The 21242-nt window shown below is 37.6% G+C and overlaps 1 protein-coding gene across 3 annotated transcripts in view; it reads right to left on the reverse strand.

Moving 5' to 3' along the window:
* The window catches only part of FAM171B (family with sequence similarity 171 member B), a 33966-nt gene that overhangs the window by 8133 nt on the left and 4591 nt on the right, over positions 1-21242 (reverse strand). Inside the window, exons 1-7 of one of the 3 annotated variants that reach the window (XM_068948343.1) lie at positions 15104-15131; positions 6478-6711; positions 5715-5807; positions 5166-5324; positions 3010-3177; positions 1206-1322; positions 263-386 (exon numbers count right to left, since the gene is read on the reverse strand). In XM_068948343.1, the coding sequence (XP_068804444.1) occupies positions 263-386; positions 1206-1322; positions 3010-3177; positions 5166-5324; positions 5715-5807; positions 6478-6711; positions 15104-15116 (908 nt within the window). In that variant the 5' untranslated portion in view covers positions 15117-15131. Of the gene's footprint in view, positions 1-262; positions 387-1205; positions 1323-3009; positions 3178-5165; positions 5325-5714; positions 5808-6477; positions 6712-7781; positions 9607-15103; positions 15132-21242 lie in introns of those variants that run through there. The other 2 variants (XM_068948344.1, XM_068948342.1) reach the window with 2 other exon arrangements.

Raw genomic sequence — 21242 nt, forward strand, 5'->3', positions numbered from 1 at the left:
ACTTGAACATTAGATTTTGCTTAAGAAGTTACTAGTGAAATGTGACGTCACAAACTCAAAATGAAGTTCTGTAATCAGAGGTTATTAAAGAAATACAGGCTATGCTATATTAGACTTTGGTGTATTCGGTGAACAAAACATTTGGAAGAGCAAACACACTTTTGAAAACTACTAAGGAAACAAGTCTCAAGTTCAAGAGACCACTTATTATCCTTAAATTCCAGTCATGCTGAGCTTATTACAATTTTTTTTTTAAACTTACCTGCAGTAACAAAGAAGAACAGCAAAAAATCCAATGATAATGACAACAGTACCTCCCAAAATGGCTGTAAGGAACACTGTGTGATAGGCTGTTATGTCCTTGGAAACTGCTCTAATAATGGACTCTAGATTTTCAAACACAAAACCAGGTAACAGTTAGTTTTCCAAAACCAAAGAATTTTGCTTGATGTGCAGAGCTGTTGCTGATAAATTACACTGCACTTTTCCAGTGATTTTGTGCTCCTATGGCACTATTTCATTCCCTCCCTTCTCACCTTGCTCTTTCAGCAAACTTGGAAATACGTTAATTGTGGTTACATGTAATGGATATTCAAGGGTGCATCTCAAACACGGAAGCACTGCCATGACATCTATTCAATTTTAGTCAAGTTACATTGGAATTAGTTGTCCAAACTTATTTAAAAACATGGTCTATATTTTCTGTTTAGTGCTTGTTAGGAAATGCTACCTGTTTCAAATTTTTACATCACTTATCTCCTGCAAGAATCTCTGCATATGAATTAGCAAAATCCAAACATGCAGTAGGTCTAAATGATATAGCATCTACCGGGACCACTCTACCCAAGCCTAATACCTTTGTTGTATTTCCTCCTGTTATATGTGATCGTCAGGGATAAGGGACACATAGACCAGCTGATTTTTAGATCTTTATGGTCTCTATTCCCTTATAGGTTTCTTCCAAGATATGGTAATACTGTAAACATATGTAACTTTAAATAATGTCTGGACCTTTTCCACAACAATATTAGAATTAATATTATAGGAAACAGTTAGCTCCACAAGGATACACTATGAGAATTCAAAGTTGTCCAACTGTTGAAATTTTTCCCTTTCTATCGTTAAAGGAAACAATTAACTGACAACTTGATGATACATCGTTACTTTGGTTATTCAGCAGTTTCTTTTCTAGTTGTTTGCAATACCTCTTGATCCAGGCAGCGGAGCTGCTATCCAGTAGCCTAAGTGTGGAGCAACGTAGGCCCATACTAATTGATCATTTGCTTCCTTTACCGTTCCCAGCCCTCGGCTTACCCAAGCACCTGAAAAAAGACAGTATTACACATCCTGTGCAGCATTCCTCCATAGCTAAAACCATCAACAACTTAATTTAAAATAATCAGAAATACATGAGGTGAGGAAGTGGAAGAAAAGGTAGTTAGTTCAAGTCACATCAGAAACATCTCTCTCCTTATCCACCGGACTCCTTGTTCCCTCCTTGCAAAGTAGCAGCAAAGGGTCCAGGCTCTGTGCACACTCTACACCTCAGCGCGCACCCGCCAGAAACAAGTCACCTTTACAGAGCCTCCATCAGAGAACGCCTCCAGCTGAGAGAAAAAAACACACTGCTTTTGTTGTTGGTAGGTTAGCATGCCAGGCTCTTGCCCTCACCCAATCCCAGTGCCCGCATGCCTACTTCCCCGCAACACCCACATACGCACCGTGCACTGGCGTATATTCTAACCTGCCCCTGTGCTGAGTCCTCTCTCTCTCTTTTTCCCCCCCCCCCCTTTTTTAAGCAGCATTATTGGGATAGTTTTCTGTTAGTTTAGTGAGTTAAAACAGCTTAGCACAGGTACAGATGAGCACTGGACCCGGCAAAGGTGGCTAGGAAAAGAACCAATGGCATCAAGAAATTAAATCACCTTATACTGCTTTACAGATTAAGAGTCTTATTTTGAAGAAGAATGTTAACTTTTGTCACCAGTTTCCCCTTTGAATTCTTCTAGGTGTACAGACCAATTTAATCTTTTCTGCCAAAAATTCTAGTCCTTTTTTGTAAGCGACAATGTTGCTAACTTTTATTTAATAGGATGTGCTTGATACAAATTAGTGTTCTTTACTAAGGTGAGCAGTTTCCTTGAGTGTGCAAATAACACCTTGCCAGAGTTGGTGTCCTCTCCTGTACTGGAATTGCTGGTTAACAGCTTTTTGCTTTAATCAGGAGTAAGACTTCCTCACTTCTTCATTCACTTGCATGTTTCAAGATAAAGCGTGATGGAAAATATAAGGTACAACGTAAGACAATCAGTACACTAATGCACGCACACCTAACTCAGGACATCTAAGTGGGAAGTGTGCGTGTCCTCATTACTCACTCTTGATTGAGATTAGACATGAAGGAATGACAAAAGGTTTCAAATGGCTAATCCTCAACCTCCTCCTCCTCTGCATATTGTAATAACGTTTCAGGAATATAAGTTTCCCTTCAATAACTTTTATTTCCTCTCCTTTCACTTTCTGAATTGTTTTGTCAACTAAAAGAAATATTAAAGTTATATCTATTCTAGTTTTAATGTCAAAGGATCTTTAGCTCTATACTCTAGAAAACAAAGCATCCTAACCTCCTTTGATTCTGACTTACTTTCCTTTAATAAGGCATCCACAAGATTATTATGCTTAAAATTTAACCTCATCTAAAATGTATGTTCTCTGAATACCTGGCATTCCATGAAAATAAAAATCATAATTGCATTAAAGCTTTGTTTAACATGAGTGCTAATGAATTTTAACAAAGCTCTTTGTTGAACTAATGAAAGCAGGGAAATCCCTTTGAACAAGTCAAGCTATTCAGTCAAAAAACTACACAGAACTACTATACAGAGGGGCAACTATTTACCACCCCTCTCCAAATATCAGTGCCATTACTGTTCTGTGACATATAGTGTTGTGCTCCAAACTATATACATGTGGTGCGATGTGGAACAACAGATAACTTAGCCCACTTACCAGTTTTCATATCAAATGTCCACGCAGGAATAGCATCTCCCGATTTTACAGTACTTGTAGGAAGAGGAAGTGTAATATGAATAGGACCGTTCACTTTCAGTTCTTTCCCAGCCAAAAGAACATTTACACATATTGCAGCAAGAGGAGTCAATTCAATGCTTTTGAAACCTAAATGTAAGAAATATGTTGTCTGTACTCCATTCATAGTGTTGCTTTTTTTAAAAAAAAAAAAAAAGTTAGAATTAAGAATCACTCCTCATTATAACTAAAGGCAAGCCCTCATTAGGACCCAGCTACACAGTTAAACATCACTGTAACAACTTTTGAATCAATTTTTCTTCTCTTTGGACTTCTTAAATTTTATGATAAAAAAAATACATTTAGTCATTCCAAATCTGTAAAAGAGAAACAGGCGTTTGACATATAGGTTCAACACTGACTGCAGAATCAAAGAGTAAACAAAATTTGATGGGGGGAGGAGGAAGAAAGGATTTTCCCCTCAGACAGTTTAATACATACATTCAAAGTACCCATGTGGAATATAGATGATGTAAGAATTTCTGTCTAAGTGCAGTACACAGTATACATAATACTTTAGCAAACTGAAGAAATATTGCAAATATATAACTGCTACATTTCTCTTCTTAGTCAAATAGTTCTCTTAATAAACTTTCCTGTGTTAGTTTGCTAATTTGGCAGTTAAAAGTAACTGAATAGTTCATTACGAAGCTTGTCAAAGCACTCGGAGGAAACTCTGCATATACAAGGATTTACAGTGCAGCCTGAAAGTTTGTGTCCTTTGTTTCCCTAATACTAATTTGCAAACACTTCAGAAGCCACAGTGTGACAGGATGGTGAAGAGAAGCTGAAACAGAATTATTAAGTACCAGAATAATGTTAAATCTATGCAAGCTGTTGGAAGCCGGTTGTGAGAGAATGTTGGTGCATCAGATACCAATTAGCTTCTACCTGCCCTAGAAGGAAGCCTATTCCTTTAGGAGTATATGAATAATTTAAAACACATGCCAGACACATCTGAAAGGAAAACTGGAAGGGGGAAAGCACTGCTTACTCTCTCATGCTTTAAAGCGGTGAAACATGGATGCTGAAGTTACTAAAAATATGTATGTAAGTGGAGATACCAATATATGTGATGATTTTAACTCAATGAAAATTAAAGAAAGCATGCAAAGTTCAAATGAACTAACTAGTAGCCTCATCACACGTTGAAATAAGGTTTTTTTTTTTTTTTTTTTTTTTTTTTAAAGGAGCCTTACAGCTTTAGGTCCTTTGGGACGAGAAAGAAGAGAAAGAAAATAACAAAAGAGAAATGGAACCATACACAGTATGATCTTAACAAAATTATTCTATTTATTTAAATCAAAAATATCTGTGAGTAAATATTTGTGATTCTAGCATTAGAAGTATATTAAAAAGTCTAACTGCATAGAAGCAGAGTTATAATGACTCATGAAACCACTTACAGCTTCTTCAGTGAAAATAGATGTGTAGAAAACATACTACCATGCCTAAACAAGCTTACATAGATTAACTGTCTGTGAGCCAAATTACAGCCTTTGTACAATATTAACGCTAGGTGTAAAGCTCTTAAAGCCAATTGAAAGACTTCTAGTGAAAACGCAGAAAAAAAATCTGTAGCTGAAGCCAACTGCTGCAGTTCCACTGCCTTCTTTAAGTTCCCCCAATTTACACACTAGCCATAACCATATTTTGAAGGTGTTCACTAAACCATTTCTAGTCTGATGCAATCCTGAATGTCTTTGAACCCTCTACAAATGGAAGTGATTTAAATACTCGCTTAGTGTGAGTTAGGACTTCATAATTGTACTTCAGCACTATATAGAACTACCTCATATATAAAGTAGACTCTGAAAGAGTATTTCAGCGTAGTGAAAGATGCATGTTATGTTCTTACACTATATGGAACATGAGTGAGAGCGTCACAAAGAGTGACATCAATTACTCATTTGACAGGCTTATTTCTTCCTCTTATTTCTACGGAACAAATCACGACATTTTGTGATTTAATGTAGTGGGAGCAGGCACAGGCCCTTTTAACTTTGGCATAGGTTTTCCCAAACATTGTACACTTAGCTGCATTATATTAAAAAACTTAAATAACACATTTACTATACCCGATTTATTTAGAAGAATTCCTGTTGTGTAGAGAAAGCTGTCCACTTTCAGAAATTGCTCTGGCACTGTCAGATAGGCTGTAACATTTGTAATATGGTGATCTGTTGGAAGTTTTATTAAAAATTTTGCAAACTGAACGCTTGGTTGAGATTTGGCATCTGTAAAAGAGTAATATTTTGTCTTAGTGATGGTAAAAAGAAAACCAGTGTTTTTATTACTGCTCAGAAATCTATTTGGCACAAGAATTTGCTTTAACACACTTTCTCCAGGCTTTGTAAATTCTTAGGCTGGTATCTGTCCCCCCCACACCTACAACTACACAATTAACTGAAAATCTGGCCTTGAATAAGTAGGTAATATCTATTTTCCCTTGTGGAAAATAGTGCTCAAGCCACCACTGGATGAGTAATCTCTACTTTCCACACAAGATTGCAAAGGTTGACAAAGTAACCCTTGATAGACAATATCAATATGTTTTAATAATATATTTTTAAGAAAACATCTGTACGCAAAGTGTTTAGACTATAGTCTGCATACGCTGAACTTACCAGACAATCTTCCAGTAATTAAAACAGTATCTTCGAACAGCCATATATTAGCTTGACTTTGTGGGAATAATGAAAGTGTCACAGACGAGTATACTGTGGAAAATGATAATATTATCTGTTACACTGTGCAAGCATCTCAAAATCTTCTAGTAGGATGCATGATTCTGAAGAAATGGTGAAGAAAGCAGACAAAAAGATGAAAGTGTATAAAGACTGGATAAATAAATGACTCCTGTAGTCCAGAGCATGAATTATATCAGTTAGACAAGGAGATCTATAGGCTGCTATTCTGTGTTCTCTATCGATAAACAACTGGATCGAATTCTTAAGATAACCCACCTCACTTCTCTTTTTTCAGAACAGCAAGACTACTTTTAAAAACCAAGGTAGAATTGTTGTATACAGGAAAACTTGTGGCAGAGCTAAGACACTCCAGGAATCATTAGAGAAAACATGACTTTTGACAAAATCACAATACATAACCAGCCCTTTGTTAACCCTGGATAAACAACTTCTCAGAACACTGTCACAGTATTGCAATATCACCTATTGAAAAGGGAATATCTTCAGTTTTTACAACAAAAACAAATTTGGCAAATGTAGTAGATTTGTCACTCTTATCTGCACTGGCAGGCAAAACCTCCTTTGACTGACTTCGTTCAGTCATTTTTAGTTAACATTAACTAGATAAGACTGCTGAAGAAAGAAATTTCAATTACCTACAGATAAAGTATAATAATAGGACTGTAAGAGGCTTACGCACTTGGCATTCTCCCAGTCTTCCAAGGCAAAGGTGTTAACATGTAGCCATCCTTGTATGATGCAATAGTTAAACTTAATCCTAATTTATAGGGAACTTTTATTAATACTGCTCCATTGTTTCCCGTAAGAGTAGAATTTGTCTTTGTGTAATTAACAAACACTTCTACAATTGCTTGTCGCAGGTAGTGATGACTGATGATGTCATTTACTTGAACTTTTAGTGTAAACAAAGATCCTATAAACAGGAGAGAAAAAAGGGGGAGGGGGTCATAATGCATCATGACAAAGGAACATTACTTATCTTCACTTAAAACGAGGCTGTTTTCTAGGCAAAAATAATGTTATGGTTACTGTTTACTCATTTTCATAAATACCTTTCTTTTCCACACCTCCATATTTTAACATTCAAAATGCATTGACACTACTGCGATTGTCCCTCAAAATAGTCAGCAAGGTAATAACTGCAAGGTATAATTAAGCTGATCAGATGTGTATTGAATGCTTTCCCAAATTACAGCTTTTTATCTCTATAACCTTTTTTTCCTGTCATCTTACAAAGCCATCTATGTATAAAAGATGGTAACATTTCCTCAGAGCTGTACTTCTAGAGTAAGGGGGGAAAAATGTGTTTCTGATTCACAAACTACTTTGTATTTCAGAAAGCTTCAGTGAACTATTCAGTCCCAGCTTCTAAATATCATGATGATTGCACAAACTGGAATTAGCCCATTCTCCATCTTAGGAGACGTATACCTTATGGCACATGCCTGTAAACTGGAAAGGTACACTAATAAAACTGCCAAACCTCCTGGAAGACATATAATTTACCTGGAGAAAACAAGTCCACTCTGAAAGTTTTGCTGATTTACTCACACAAGTTCAAAAAGTGCTGATTTTGCCATCGCAATGCTAACATAATGGGCTGGCAAAACGTGCAGGGGCAGACCCAGGCAGATCTTGCAAATTATTTTTTCCAGATGATGACGAATCTGGAATTGTGCTGTTTTCTGGTCACTAAAACTCGCCGTACACAAGCGGGTTGGCTATATCTCAACATTAAATACATTTGACAGTTCTTCTACAATTGGAAAAAAAGAACTCAATCTTAGCTAATTAGATTTGTGCTGCCTCGTGGAAGAGAGATTTGTCTTTTGACATGCCCACTGGGAATGCCAGCTTATAAGACACTGAAACATTTGCTGATACATGTTCATACAATTGTAGCAGCTATTTAGAAGGCAAACAAGAAGCTCTAACATATTTATATATTTCTGAAACATGACCACCAATAAAACGACACCTCACTTTTTTGAGTAACCACACTCGATGCCTCACGAGCTGTTGGCCACGGTGGTGAAAGCAGCAGTGCAGTGGCCGCAGTGACGAGCTCAGCCCACACGCTGCGGCCCAGGCGGCTCCCGGGACGCCAGCGCTCCCCATCCCGGGATGCCGTGCCTCCCGCGGCAGCACCGCTGCCGCTGCTCACAGACTGACGGATGATGGCTCCCGCCAAGGAGGACTGCAAGACAGCCCTTTCTTCACCTCAGTAGAGAGAGTTGCCTGGGAAGTTTTCCTACATACTTTGAAACCCAATCAAATGTCCCCCTTCCTGTTTACCACTAACTTACTACAGCAAGAGAAGTTTTAAACATCAAGCAAGAAAGTTACTCATCTCAATCACACAGACAACTATCCAGTTAAGCAATTATGTTATGGGAATAGGAACTAAAGTATTCACCAGTTCCTTTCTTCAAAAGAGACTTTTTCTCATCCTTGCCTAGAGAATGTTTATATCAAGGTCAGAAAAGTTGTCCTAAAACAGCATATGCTTACATGTGTTTCCTGGAAACTCTCTGCAATGTATTACCATACCATCAATTAACCAGATGAAAAAAAAATGTGCTGTGCAACTTGCTCGGTCTTAGCTAACTGAACAATCAGATTTTCCCATCTTTTGTCTTTGTAGAACACCATATATTTGGGCTTAATCTAGTTAGGGATATGAAAGGTGCACTGACCTGTAAAGAAGAAATCACATCAGATTGTACCATTGCAACAACCCATGTGCAACAACACTCAAAAGCATTAATAGAATATTTAATCTACACAGTCAACATACATCTGGGTTTAGTTAAAAAAAAAAAAAAGTTTTTTCATAAAAAATAATGCCATAAAATAATAATTACTTAACATTTCCTTAAATATACAGTAATGATAGTGACAAACTGCAAAAGCATATCTATAAGAATTGAAAACCTATAATACCTTTAAAGCTCATAAAAAATCCATGTACATGAAGGTGAGTTATGACAGCAACTAGCTGATATAGAAGTGATTGATGCTGAAGCAAGCCTTCCTCACCACAGCGCACCAGTCTGCTGTTATCCTTTGTTCTTTATTAAGGTACGATGCATTGATACACTACAGATTCTACTGCCTTGCACAGTGCATTAAAGTGATTCGGTAAGTGACCCCTAAATACTAGTGAAACTATTTTATGGTTATACTTTGACAGGTATTATCAGATACTAGGATAAGCTCTCTTTGACCAGTTTTCAATCATCATGCTTCTCATAGCTATCAAATAACCTGCAAATTTGATTACCCTTCCCCCCCCCCATATCCTAAAGTAGTTTTCATTTGCTAAGCGATCAGTGTTCTTTTATGCTGTCTTACTCCACACAGTCACATATAGACTCTATATAGATGTGTATGGACATGTATAGAGTCATTTCTAATGATACACAAATAACTCCGTATATTCCCCATTGTTAACAGAATATCTCATTCAATAGCTACTTATGTGATTCTTTATGGAAGCTGTTTATATGCTGCTCCTTAAAATAACAGCATAAAATAAACAAAGAAAAATACTTTTCCTCCCTGAAGTATGATACTGGATGCTACTAAAATACAAAAACCACTGCAAGTGTTTTACAACTTTATTGAATGCTTAAAAGCATCATCTATAAAATTTATTTTCAGTGTATTACAACTGAACTCACATGGTTCAAGAAGTTCTGCAGAAATTCCGCAAACTAATGTCTTTCTAGCAAGCAATGAAAATCAGTCCCTCTAGAACGGGGAACCTTAGATTTACATACTAACAACATACATCATATGGCAAATATCATCATTCTACCTGACTGAAAAGAAAAATACGTAAAAGCTGAAAATGAGCTTACACAATTTTATTCTTATGCACCTAGTACAAGACTCACTCTGGAAATTAAAACTTTCATATAGTTAGCAAATAGCTATGTAAGAAATTTTAACCTTGAGGGGAGTGGGTAAAGAACCCGAGTGCAGAAGGACAGTCCTGGGTTACACTGATACCTACATGGCAAGCTTTGATAATTTTAAAGTAAGTACGGACTGCTGCTTGAAATACACTTTGGAAAAAGGCGCTCCTGACGTTTCACTTCTGTATGTCAGTGGTGCTGTTCAATAGTGTTCAAATGAAACTTGAGTTCAAAGACATGAGTTTATGACAGTAATCTCTCTAGGTAGTGCAAAAATCTTGTTAAAAATAAAGTATTAAATAAACTGGAGCATAGATCCCAGAGCTAATCAACATCATCTGCTCTATTTGAACGCGAATGACCCATTCTGTAGAGATAACACCATATAATCTTTTCAGTACAGTTTTGTAGCCTAGCGCTTGCCTAAGGAAATATTTTAATGCAAGACTGACCATTAAGATGTATATTTAAAAGAGCATCTTTGGCAAAAATTTCTGCAGTGGTGCAGAATACATTACTGACTTCCAGGGACAAAGCAGCCAAACTGGGAAAGTAGGACAACAGAGTATTCACATTGCCCTATTTCTAGTCAAACACTATCCACAGAAGTCATTGACAAATTCACAGTTATGAAGGACCTAAGGCTGGATCCTAAGGGAGACAGCAGTGCCTTCTATACAGGGAAAGGCTTTATGTTCTCTACAACAGACACAGTTTAACCTGATCTAGTCAAATCCAGATGTCTACAGCAAGCATGTGCTTCATACTCAAAAACAAACTGTGGCAGATTACAAATTAGAAAAAATATGTAACTAAAAAAACTAGAAAAATAAACTAGAAAAAGAACATACTTTTACTTAGGTGGGTGATTAGTTACCCACCAGACTGCTCAGGTGAACTTTTCCTAGGGAATAAATAAATAAATAAATCAAAATGTCAACTCATTCTCAAAGTTTTTCAAACTTTTTTTTTTTCACATGTGCTTCAAATAAAGTAGTTTCAGACATAGAGAAATGCTTCCTTACTTCTACAGCAGATGCTGTGATAGGCACATGCAGACCACAGTGCCAGAGTCCTTAGGCATCTCTGTATAAGCGAGAAGAAACGTAAATTACTGGGAGCTCATTCATGTGGATACACATGTTATTTCAGCACATACTGCAGTCTTTAGGTGGCCCTTCTTCCTAACTTACTGGACAGACAGAAATAGTATTTAGAAAACATTTCACTCACTGTCCTGCTTTCTAAGTTTCAGATCAAGACCAGGTCGTTTCGCTCTTAAAAGTAAACATACCCAGTTGTTTCAAGAGACACAAACAGCAGTATAGGAAAGATGTAAATTTAACAGTTTACTGTAATCTCAAATAGAGACATCTCTTCCTTGTCCACATCTTTTTCTACTCATTTGTTAGTCTCTGAAAACTGATCTTTCCCAGTTTCTATTTCTCTGTATCTCTTATACTGTCCTCTTTCCCTTGAGAATCTCTGCTCTGTATTCTTCCTCCCAGCATTCATTCCAGCCTGGGATAATCTCTGTGACGATATAATATTTTAGCCTGTGAAAGCACTGGCTGTGAAGAAAGGTCATTACTTTTCTAAAGACAAGTTTTTGTAAAATTTGTAAATTAAGTAAGTGGCAAATGCATTAAATAAAATCAGATGTGTTGAATCAAACCTGTCATGATTTGTGTTTTAAATGGAGACTACAAATCTAGCAAGTTGAAGAACTACACAGGATCACCCATGGCCAATAGGCACAAGATCCTGAATGAAATTCAGCTTCCATAATAAGTCAGAGACTATTATTTAGTCACAGACTAAATAGTCACAGACTATTATTTATTCATCCATTTCAGAACTGAACCAAAACCCAGCTTCGTGTTATAATACATCCATTTCAGGCAGTACAGAAAAGCTGACTACCTAGCGAGATACTGGAAAAAATATCATGTTTTGCAGATAAGGACAAGTTCTATTGTAACGTAAAAGAGATTTTAGTAGCAAAAAGAGAACTAAATAAAATAATCACACTACTTTAGGGATAGGCTATCTGCTTTCTTGCCAGTCACGCATTATATTTTCTTCCAGGAGAAATATTGATAGACCTCACAGCATACTTTCACACAGAATTAAAACTTTTTATGTAAGAACAGCTGATGCTTTTACAAAAAAGTTGTGCCGTTAAATATATTTATCAACAACAACTTTATTTCAATTAGAAACAGAATAATGACTTATTTGCCTTCATATCAACACATTTCTACAACTTATATTTTAAGTGTGTGTGTATGTGTGTGTGTGTATGTATATTTATATATCTATCTATCTTAGACAAATGACACGGGAGTATCACAGCTTATACACTCTAACGCTAAGCATAACTAAAGGTTAAACTACCTCACAAGCATGATTTGGCCTGCCTTAGAGTTAGCTCTCTGTATTACTGCATAGGTAAATTAGTATTTCACCTTCCTCCCGTTTAAGATCCATTGCGTATAAGAATGGACCATTTTTTTCAAAAAAATCTTTCCTATAGCCAATAGCTGAGTAATACTACTGTAAGTGGCTACACTGCCAAACCAGATCTCAGACCAGATGCATAACACCACTGAAATAGCAAGATATTCATTCCATAAAGGTTGATAACAGCCAAATATCGATGAAATTAAGGCCCTGTAGAAATAAAGAAAATAAAACAGATCTTTACAGGCTGTATCCTGTAAAGATACAGCATGATTACTGCTGTATAATCAATAAATACCGTCCTGGAATGATCAAGATTGTCATCAGACCAATTGACAGTACTGCAAACTCTCACTCATCTACTCAACTCAATATATTCCCCCATATTTTCAAGTGTACCTAGTAAGATGCATAAAATAGATGGAAAACAAACATTTCCCCTTAAATATTTGCATGCGCTTCTTTAACAAGAGCTACGAAATTTAAATGTGAAAACCTGCTATGAAATTTAAATGTGAAAAATGTTTATTTCTGTGTTCCTTTAACACTGCTTTATATACAGAGCTCATTAGAAGAATTCCATTGGAATAGTTTTACATGTATACTACATACTGTTGTAAGGCACACGCTTGGTAAATGGTTGAATGCTATTTTTTCCCCACTAGATACCTTATTCATTCCACTTACATATCAAAAACAGACTTTCACCACCTAGCGTAGAATACGTGAACTCACAGGATGTGATAAATAAGAATTTTCATTATAGAATTGTATCTCATGTATTTTGCTGTATGGTATATTGGTACGACGAATAAGAAATTCAAAAACATTCAAAACTGAAACATGATAGTGAAGCTATGGATAGCAATTACAATTACTATAACAATCTTGCATTTGCATTTCTTGCTATTTATTTGTAACAGTTAGACATCCAGCATGATTGTTCAGACTTTGGTCACTATGGAAGTTGAGAAATTGGCCTTCCTGCGGCAAAGGATATACGCAACGCACAAGACAAGGTGCTGTGGTTTACAGAGTTTCACTTATTTAGGATTCATTTCCTTATTGCAAATACCTTCTTCTGTATTCTTAATGAGATACAAGATTAATATTACAATATCAAAAATGCAGAATTCCTGAGACCTACAAAACAGAACACCTTTGTATCTGTATTTCAGAGGTCATTTTAGGATTCCTTCTTCATCTCAGTTTACTCACTGGCTAATGCTAAAGCTCGGATGTTCTTATTTCATTTTTTCAATGACTGCCTCTACCATTCTACCTTGCATCAGAGTTGAAGGAATAAAAAAAAGGAATATTAAAAATTCACACTGTTTTAGAACACTGGGAAGAGACTAGAGGAGAGAAATGTCAAAAACTACATAATACTCTATTTAATATCTGCAATCTTAAAATATACATGCTATATTATATATCCTCAAGAAGAATGACCAAGTGCCTATTATGTGATTAGCAAATAACATGCATTTCCCACCCGTTAACTTTACAATCAAATCCTCACTTTGTAAACAAAACAAAAAAAAAATCATCCAGCGTCACCTTCCTGACAAAACAAGACCATTTCTTATACGGAATTACTAATGGTTTGCCAACCGAACCTCTTAACGTTCAGTATGCTTGGACGGAGAAAGAGTATACCAGCCACCCTGCAGCATGAATCATCCTATTATAATAGGGTAGGTTTTTGGAGTGAGAGAGGATTTATTCCACATAATTCTTAGGGGTGGTTAGGGAGAATTATCTGGAAAAATTCTCTGCAAGTCCTAAAAACACCCCCTTAATTTGGCAGATAATGAAAGAAGTCATAAGAAGTCATAGGAAGACAAAACAGTACCCTCATCAAATATGACATTTAATGCCCTAAAGGTTTCAACCTTGAGAGAGATATGCCTGCATAAACTCACAGTGGAATAATATAACCTACAAACTAGTAATTCAAATGTCACTGCGTGTCACTCAGTAAATATGAAGGAAAAGTATTGATACATTCCATGACATTAGTCAGTAATATGATGGTCGCTATTCTTTTCTGAAAGTACTTTCCTTCCCCCAAAGCTACAAAAACCTCAAATTACTGCTCAAAGATAGATATTTGCACTGTTATGGCAATATTTATCTATCACTTACAGAAAAAGATCCTCCATCCTCTCAGAAAAAGGCCAGTGTGTACTGACATACACGGAGGAAATAAAATCAGGAAGTTTGCAGGACGAGTAAGCATTATGAACTACAAATACAGTGCAACTGACAGGGAGATCGGAAAAAAAATATTTGTCGTGTTCCAGGTAAATATTGCTGCTGTATACTTCCTCAACATTCAATTCATTTGTGGGTGCTTCAAATGGCTTCTCTGAAAGTCAGTATAAACCAGAAGGACTTCATTTCCTTACTGCAGCGCACTTGCCACTTTCATATATGCTCCTTCCCTTTCTAAGGGAAGTTTCTAACTTCCCTTTTGGGCACTCTTTCCCCCTCAGCACTGGAGACACTGCCACCATCACGTTGTATAGAAGCACATGGTGGGGAACTGTTTGTTTTAAAACACAAGATAGGTAATCTCTATTGCAGCAACAAAAGCATTCAGCAAGCTACTCTATCATATATAACATGTTATTAAAGTCGAGTTGCACAAAGTAAATCATCGAAACCAAAAAACAAGGAAAAATATGCATGACATTCGCTCTTAGAAAAACACTGCAGACTCCTATTAATTTTAATTTAGTAGAAATCCACAGATGTCATAAAAAGATCTTAAAACACAAAAACACTTGCTAAATTATATCACACTGTAAGGCAAAGCAATTAAATCAAGATTGACCCCACAAAAATCTACCACTTCCACACATAGATGCTATCCAGGTAAAGGGACAAAACTAAATATATTAACGGTTTAATCACTACCGCTTTGAATCATTATTGCTTCTTTACAGCTCAGGATAGGACAAAGTGCTCAGGATCCAGTTTAAGGACGGTTGTTAGAGATGAACGTGCAATTATCAGCCCACCAGCTGTGCCTCCAATACACACACCACCAATGAAGCCAAACAAGTTCTCCCTTTGCAGCAGGTGGCCAAATTCCTGTAGAGAGTAATTGAAAAACAACTCAGCACCATGGAAACCATTCTAGAGATGATGGAAATATTTTCATTGCCATCAAGATTAAAAATGAGATATCAAGTGCTGCCTTCCCCCCAAAATAATCAGGTTCCTTCAGCATCTACGATGCTACGACATCTTTTGAAAGGCTGACAAAGCTCTAACTGGACTGGGAGAAACACACACACACAAATATCTCTGACATTATTTGTTCCATGAAATACTGAAGAAACCAGGAGACAGACTAGTATAAGGGTAGGAGAAAGAAAGACAGGCAGAGGAACCTTACAGTTAATTCAGAAGCAAATAGTTGTGATGGAGAACCTTTTGCCCAACACTACATCAAAACTATGCAATATCTGACACGCGTTTTGGGTCACTATTTCAGTCAACTTAATTACAGGATTGTGAACTGCTTGTGCTGAGAAAATCCAAAGAAAATCTCTCCTTCTGCTCTGTGAGAGTAGAAGTTTTTCTCTTTCGCTTCCCCAAACAACAAAATAAGCCTGTGATATTCATCACAAAGCATAATTTGTGTTAACAGCTTTTATTCTTCCAAGTAGACGCTCTACTGATGTTCTGCACCTACCCAGCATAAAACTACTGTTTTCTCCTGCTCAGGCATTTAACGGAAGACTTCAGAAAAGATGGAAAATATTTTCCAGAATTATATTTTAAAAGTTTTTCATAATTCTGTTAATGTCTATAATAGTTTGAGGGGGCAAGCACCTCCTTATTCATTCCAGTAATGTAATCTACATTTCCAAATATGTTGGCATCATTGACTTTTTTTCACTTAAGCTTATATTAGTACAAGCGAATGATCAGACAGTTTTGCTACATCATAGATAATAACTTCTGTGAGAGAGTCCCATTAATAGCTCAGTTTCATTTGGGAGCCTGGTCCATGTGAAGTCAGTAACGAGCTTGTATTTTGCCAGATGTAATAACCAAAGCTGTATTTCCTCATGACATCACACGTTTCCTGATAAAATCATCCAACTCTCCCTTACACTGCTTTTCCACCATGTGACAAGTTATCAGAAAATGAGGCCATCTTCTCTGCAAAACAGAGAATTTCTGACAATAGCAAAGCAGAGAGTTTTAGCTATATTGACATGAGATCTCTGCCTAGGCTTATGTTTATAGAAATGCTCATAAAGAGCAAGAAAGTCCATGCTAAGCACTACTATCTAGCTCCGAGCCAACTATATACATAATACTTACAAAAACAGCCCCAAATCCCTCAGCAGAAGATGTAATTCCAAGTTCTTCTAATTCACGCACACTAGAGAAAAAAAGTCTGCCTGATATAGAAATACACAAGTTTCAAAAGAAACAGTACCAGCTGAATCAACAGAAGCACAGCCAACAGATAAAGGGAAGTGATCAATTCACTTGGCTCTTGTTAGAGTGCACCTGGAAACTGTTTAGCTTTGGGCCCCAAGAACAAGAAAGATGTTGACAAATTTGAGTTTAGCAGAGGACCTTCAAGACAGTAAGGAGGCTGGAGCACTTGCCCTGTGAAGAGAGGCTGAGGGAACTGGGCTTGTTTAACCTGGCAAAGGAAAGGCTTGGGGGTGGGGGGTGGGGGGGAGGTGGCCTAAATCACAGTCTTCCAGTATCTATCTACAAGAAGGTTACTGAAAAGACAGAGCCAAGCTCTCTGCTGAGGTGCATGACAGAACAACAACAGACAACAGTCATAAATTGAAGTAGGATAGGCTCTGAGGAGATATAAGGATTTTTTTTCCTGTACAAGGATAAATCATCACTGGAATATGTGGCCTAAAGAGGTTTCAGAATCTCCACACTCAGAGATTTTCAAGATCTGACAGGGTAAAGCCTTGAGCATTACAGTCTGTACTCAGTGTTGACCTTGCTTTGAGCAGGAGGCTGGACTAGAGAGCTCCTGAAGTCCCTCCCAGACTGAATGCTTCTGTGAATCTAAGTCCTCTTAGTTACTCTAAAAATCACAGAAAACACTGGAGGGAGAAAAAAAAAAAAAACCAAACCACCACCACCACCAAAATACAAACACTATCTTCACTTGATCGTGGGTTTTTCTGGCTGCTAATCTAAATATACTTGGCAAATCTGCCTCAGTGGTTTGGTAGTAGCGAGTAGTAGTGTCATATGATAATTTTGGGCTCAGAGCTTGATGCAGCTTCTGTACTTTATTAAGGAAAGGGGATGAAAAGATGAAGTACATCTTGCATGATTTTACTGCAACTCTTGCAATCAGCGGAAGCCGAGATATCAATGATTCTGAAGGGAAAAGCTTTTAGTTTGACTAATGAGAACCTTGCTATGAGCTGCGCCTTTACGAGCAAACTGCAAATAAAACAACCTATTGTACAAACCCCAAATTACATGGACTCAAGCAGCAAAGCTCAGTAGTTTAATACAGGTAAAAGACAGATGGGAAATAAAAGAAATAAAGGCAGTATGTCACCCAGAGGAAAACATTTCTGAAGAGGTAGATGAACTATTAATGACTGGCTAGAAAATGAATGAACTAAATTCAATTGTTTTCTCCAATATAGGCAGCGCGGTAACAGGTCGGTTCTCCAATTTATCTGGCTATGACTACACTGGTTTTGGTAGGAACAATCAAACACTCAGACGTATAACTAAAGCATATACTAATCTAATCACTCTCTATGGACCTCAGAGCCCTTTTAGGGTCCCATGGTCATGACAATTCCGCACTTCAATGAGAGTAAAAAGGGACATGCTAAAACATTTCTAAGATTTCCTGGTTTTTTGGCACTTCATGACCTCCCAGTGCTCACGGCTCTCAATATCTTCCCCCTACTCGTACTCTATAACCCCTGCATCATGTTAAATACAAAAAGCCACTCCCCACCACGGCTCTTCAGCCACTATTTACAGGTTATCCAGCTATAGCTGCCAGTTCACATGAGACCCACTTTAAAAACATCCAAATCTTTCAACATGGGACATGGAAAAAATCAGAAGGCAGAAGGCCAAGAAATTTGTTTGCGTCTATCCCATCCAGAGTCATAATTTCTTTCCAAGTAATCATGGTGACAGGCCACCTCTTACCTCTTCCACTGGTAGGACTGCACTGTCTTAGGTACCTGGGACTATCAAGAGCAGATGGAGAATGTTTAAATGAGGTGGGCCATCTGGAAAGCCCCACAGGAGGATCTATCATCTTCAGACGTTTCATCCTCATGTCAAAGTGGGTAACTATTGCCCCCCGAAGCCTGAACATTACCACCTTTTAGCCAGCAGAGACTCTTCAAGTTTGCATGGTAAAGCTTAATCACAACCTTGGGGGAACAGAAAGAAAGACAAGAAACTGAGGGGGAAGTAATAGGGACAGTAAGGGAATCAGACAGTATTCACGTCTCCACTTGGTGAGCTTCGGGGGCTTATGCATGCACAGACTGGAAAGAACGTCACTCCCTAACCTGCCAATACTAGCAGGTCGCACAGGATGGCTCTTAGGAGCTACATCAGGCAAAAATACAATTATATCACCAGGGTCGTCATGCCATGCAAGTACAATAAACCGCACACCTATCGGTATTTTGTTTACAAGAATGCGTAATGTGTCTGCATTCAGAGGGCAAGAAGCATCATTTGGAAACTACTAGTTACAGCAGCTTGCCCAGCTCAGATGGAAAAACAGATTTTGTTCACATCATCTACAGATACCTGACAATTGTTCATGCAGTTCACAGCATAAGATACAGTTTGCTGCTTGACAGAACTACTAGTTGCCACACTTAAGTCTTGTGTTCTGACTGGGAAGCAGCATTTAAGATAACAGATGCTTTGGGAACGTCCTCCACACACAATGATGCTATGCTCTGCTGATGTTTATCACCTGCTCACACTACAGTTACAGTATGCCCCCTTATCTGGAAGGTCTAAGGACCACCCCCTTCTGATCTGTCTCTCCCAAAATGACAGGACAGTACATTCATCAGAGGACATCTCCTGTCCAGACTCTCTTCTACCTATGTGGAACAAAGAAGGTATGGTGAGCGCTGTGCAAGCATATGCTTTATTTGTGCCACAGCCTCAGACAACGCTTTTAGAAGTGTTGGATGATGGCCCTTTCCCAGATACCCAACGCTTTTCAGGCACTATTGGCATAGAAACCTCGGATAGAAACCTCATTCCAGCTGAAAAGACGAGTTACAGCCCGCGTGATGCCTTCCTTACCAAATACCTGGCATACAGACAGCAGGCTTAAGCTGCTCCTGAAGATTAATTAATTTCTCTTGATCTTTCTAAACTTAAATTTCCCAGCAGAGGCCATTTCAGGAACTTGTAAAGCTGCACACATTCACATCCTCCCTTCAAACATGTGCTAGAAGGAAAATTGCTTTCAAATCTCACATTTTTCCTACAACAACTACAGTACCAAAAAAGCAAGGCAAGAAATGCAATAGCTGCTTTGCAGCTTGCTAGATATAGCTTCTTGTAGACATGCGTGCAAGATGACTATTCAGGTGCTATGGCCTTGGCACATGTGATGTGGTGGGATACCTTCAGGGAACTAGGGAGCAGGTAGGAGTAGGTAAGAGGAGGTAGATTCTGGTAGTTTCAGAAAGGAATTAATGGAATTCAGGAATTAAACAAAGAATCAGGAGTACTACAATGTGACAGAACAGATGCATCCTTTGTACCTCAATTCCCCATTCACAACAGGAGGATATAGTGAAGATAAAAATATGCAGCATTCAAGATGCTAAAGTAACCTGCGCTATTTTTCTAAGTTTGACAGATCATGCGAAAAACTTCAGCTTATTTTGAATAAGCCTTCCCCTCAGATCTTTGCCTCAGGCTGCAAAGACTTCCTCTACTATCATCCAATTCACAAATAACGCATGCTACAGATCTCCAACGACACAGATCAGCAGTTGTATTCCAAAGCCTGAAACTGCCTTTTTACAGCCTGACAGCAATACTGTGAATGTTTTCACATATCAGTTGGTCTTTGATGATAGATCATCTGCCAACAGACTAGAAAGAAATAATGAAACTTTAACAAAACAAATAAGAACTGCAAAAAAACTACCACCTCACAACACACAGCTTCCTGCCATCACTCATTCCTCTTGCATCCTGCCACTTCTGGTCCGAGTGTAATTTTGGGTCCTATTTCCGCGACTACTAATGCACACTTCTGCCCTTGTTTCTCTCAGCCCTTTATTAGGAAAACAATTATCAATGAAAGTTTCTTGAAATGAAGTTTCTTCAATTACAGAACATAATGCTGTATAATATATAGCAAGTTTCACTAAAAAAAAACAAGCTTTCAGTACAGGAGAGAGGCTTACTTCTTCAGAATCCTCAGAACCATTTTGCTTATATGTCACTAAATCTCTTCCTGAAATTTAGAAAAATATTTTTTTAATTTGGGTTCTGGGAAGGAAAATCCCCAAACTCCTCTATTTCTTTTATTAGCAACTGAGTGACTTGTCATGGAACATACGGACACAAACTAAATTATCTATGCGTATTTCCTTTTCATTGTGCATTTTTGACCCAAATTTCAGATGTTATAATCACTCCTCAGTTTCCTAATGCCCTGTCTGCTTTCTCATTGCTCTACTGTTTCCACTAAGCTTTATTTTGTTATTATTTGTTTCTAAACATCCTGCAGTGACACAGAAAGCTAAGTCACCTACGACCATGTCTCCAACAACTCAAGACAAGCCTAAATCTTGCATACTTTTTCACCTGGCTGAGAAACTATCACTACAAATCTCAGCTGCAAATAAAGCTGAACAAATTGAACAGCAAGATCAAAGGATGAGCTTTCTGAATGCATTTCCAGAGGTGCTGGAGTTGCTTGTATTGTTCTTGTTGCTTGCATGATACCATTTTGCTGGAGTAGCTATGTAATACTTTTCAGTTCTGTTCGATAACAAAGAATCATTTTTTCACCAGACCAAAAGTT

This window comes from Struthio camelus, chromosome 6 (genome assembly GCF_040807025.1).
Source record: "Struthio camelus isolate bStrCam1 chromosome 6, bStrCam1.hap1, whole genome shotgun sequence".
Taxonomy (NCBI): domain Eukaryota; kingdom Metazoa; phylum Chordata; class Aves; order Struthioniformes; family Struthionidae; genus Struthio; species Struthio camelus.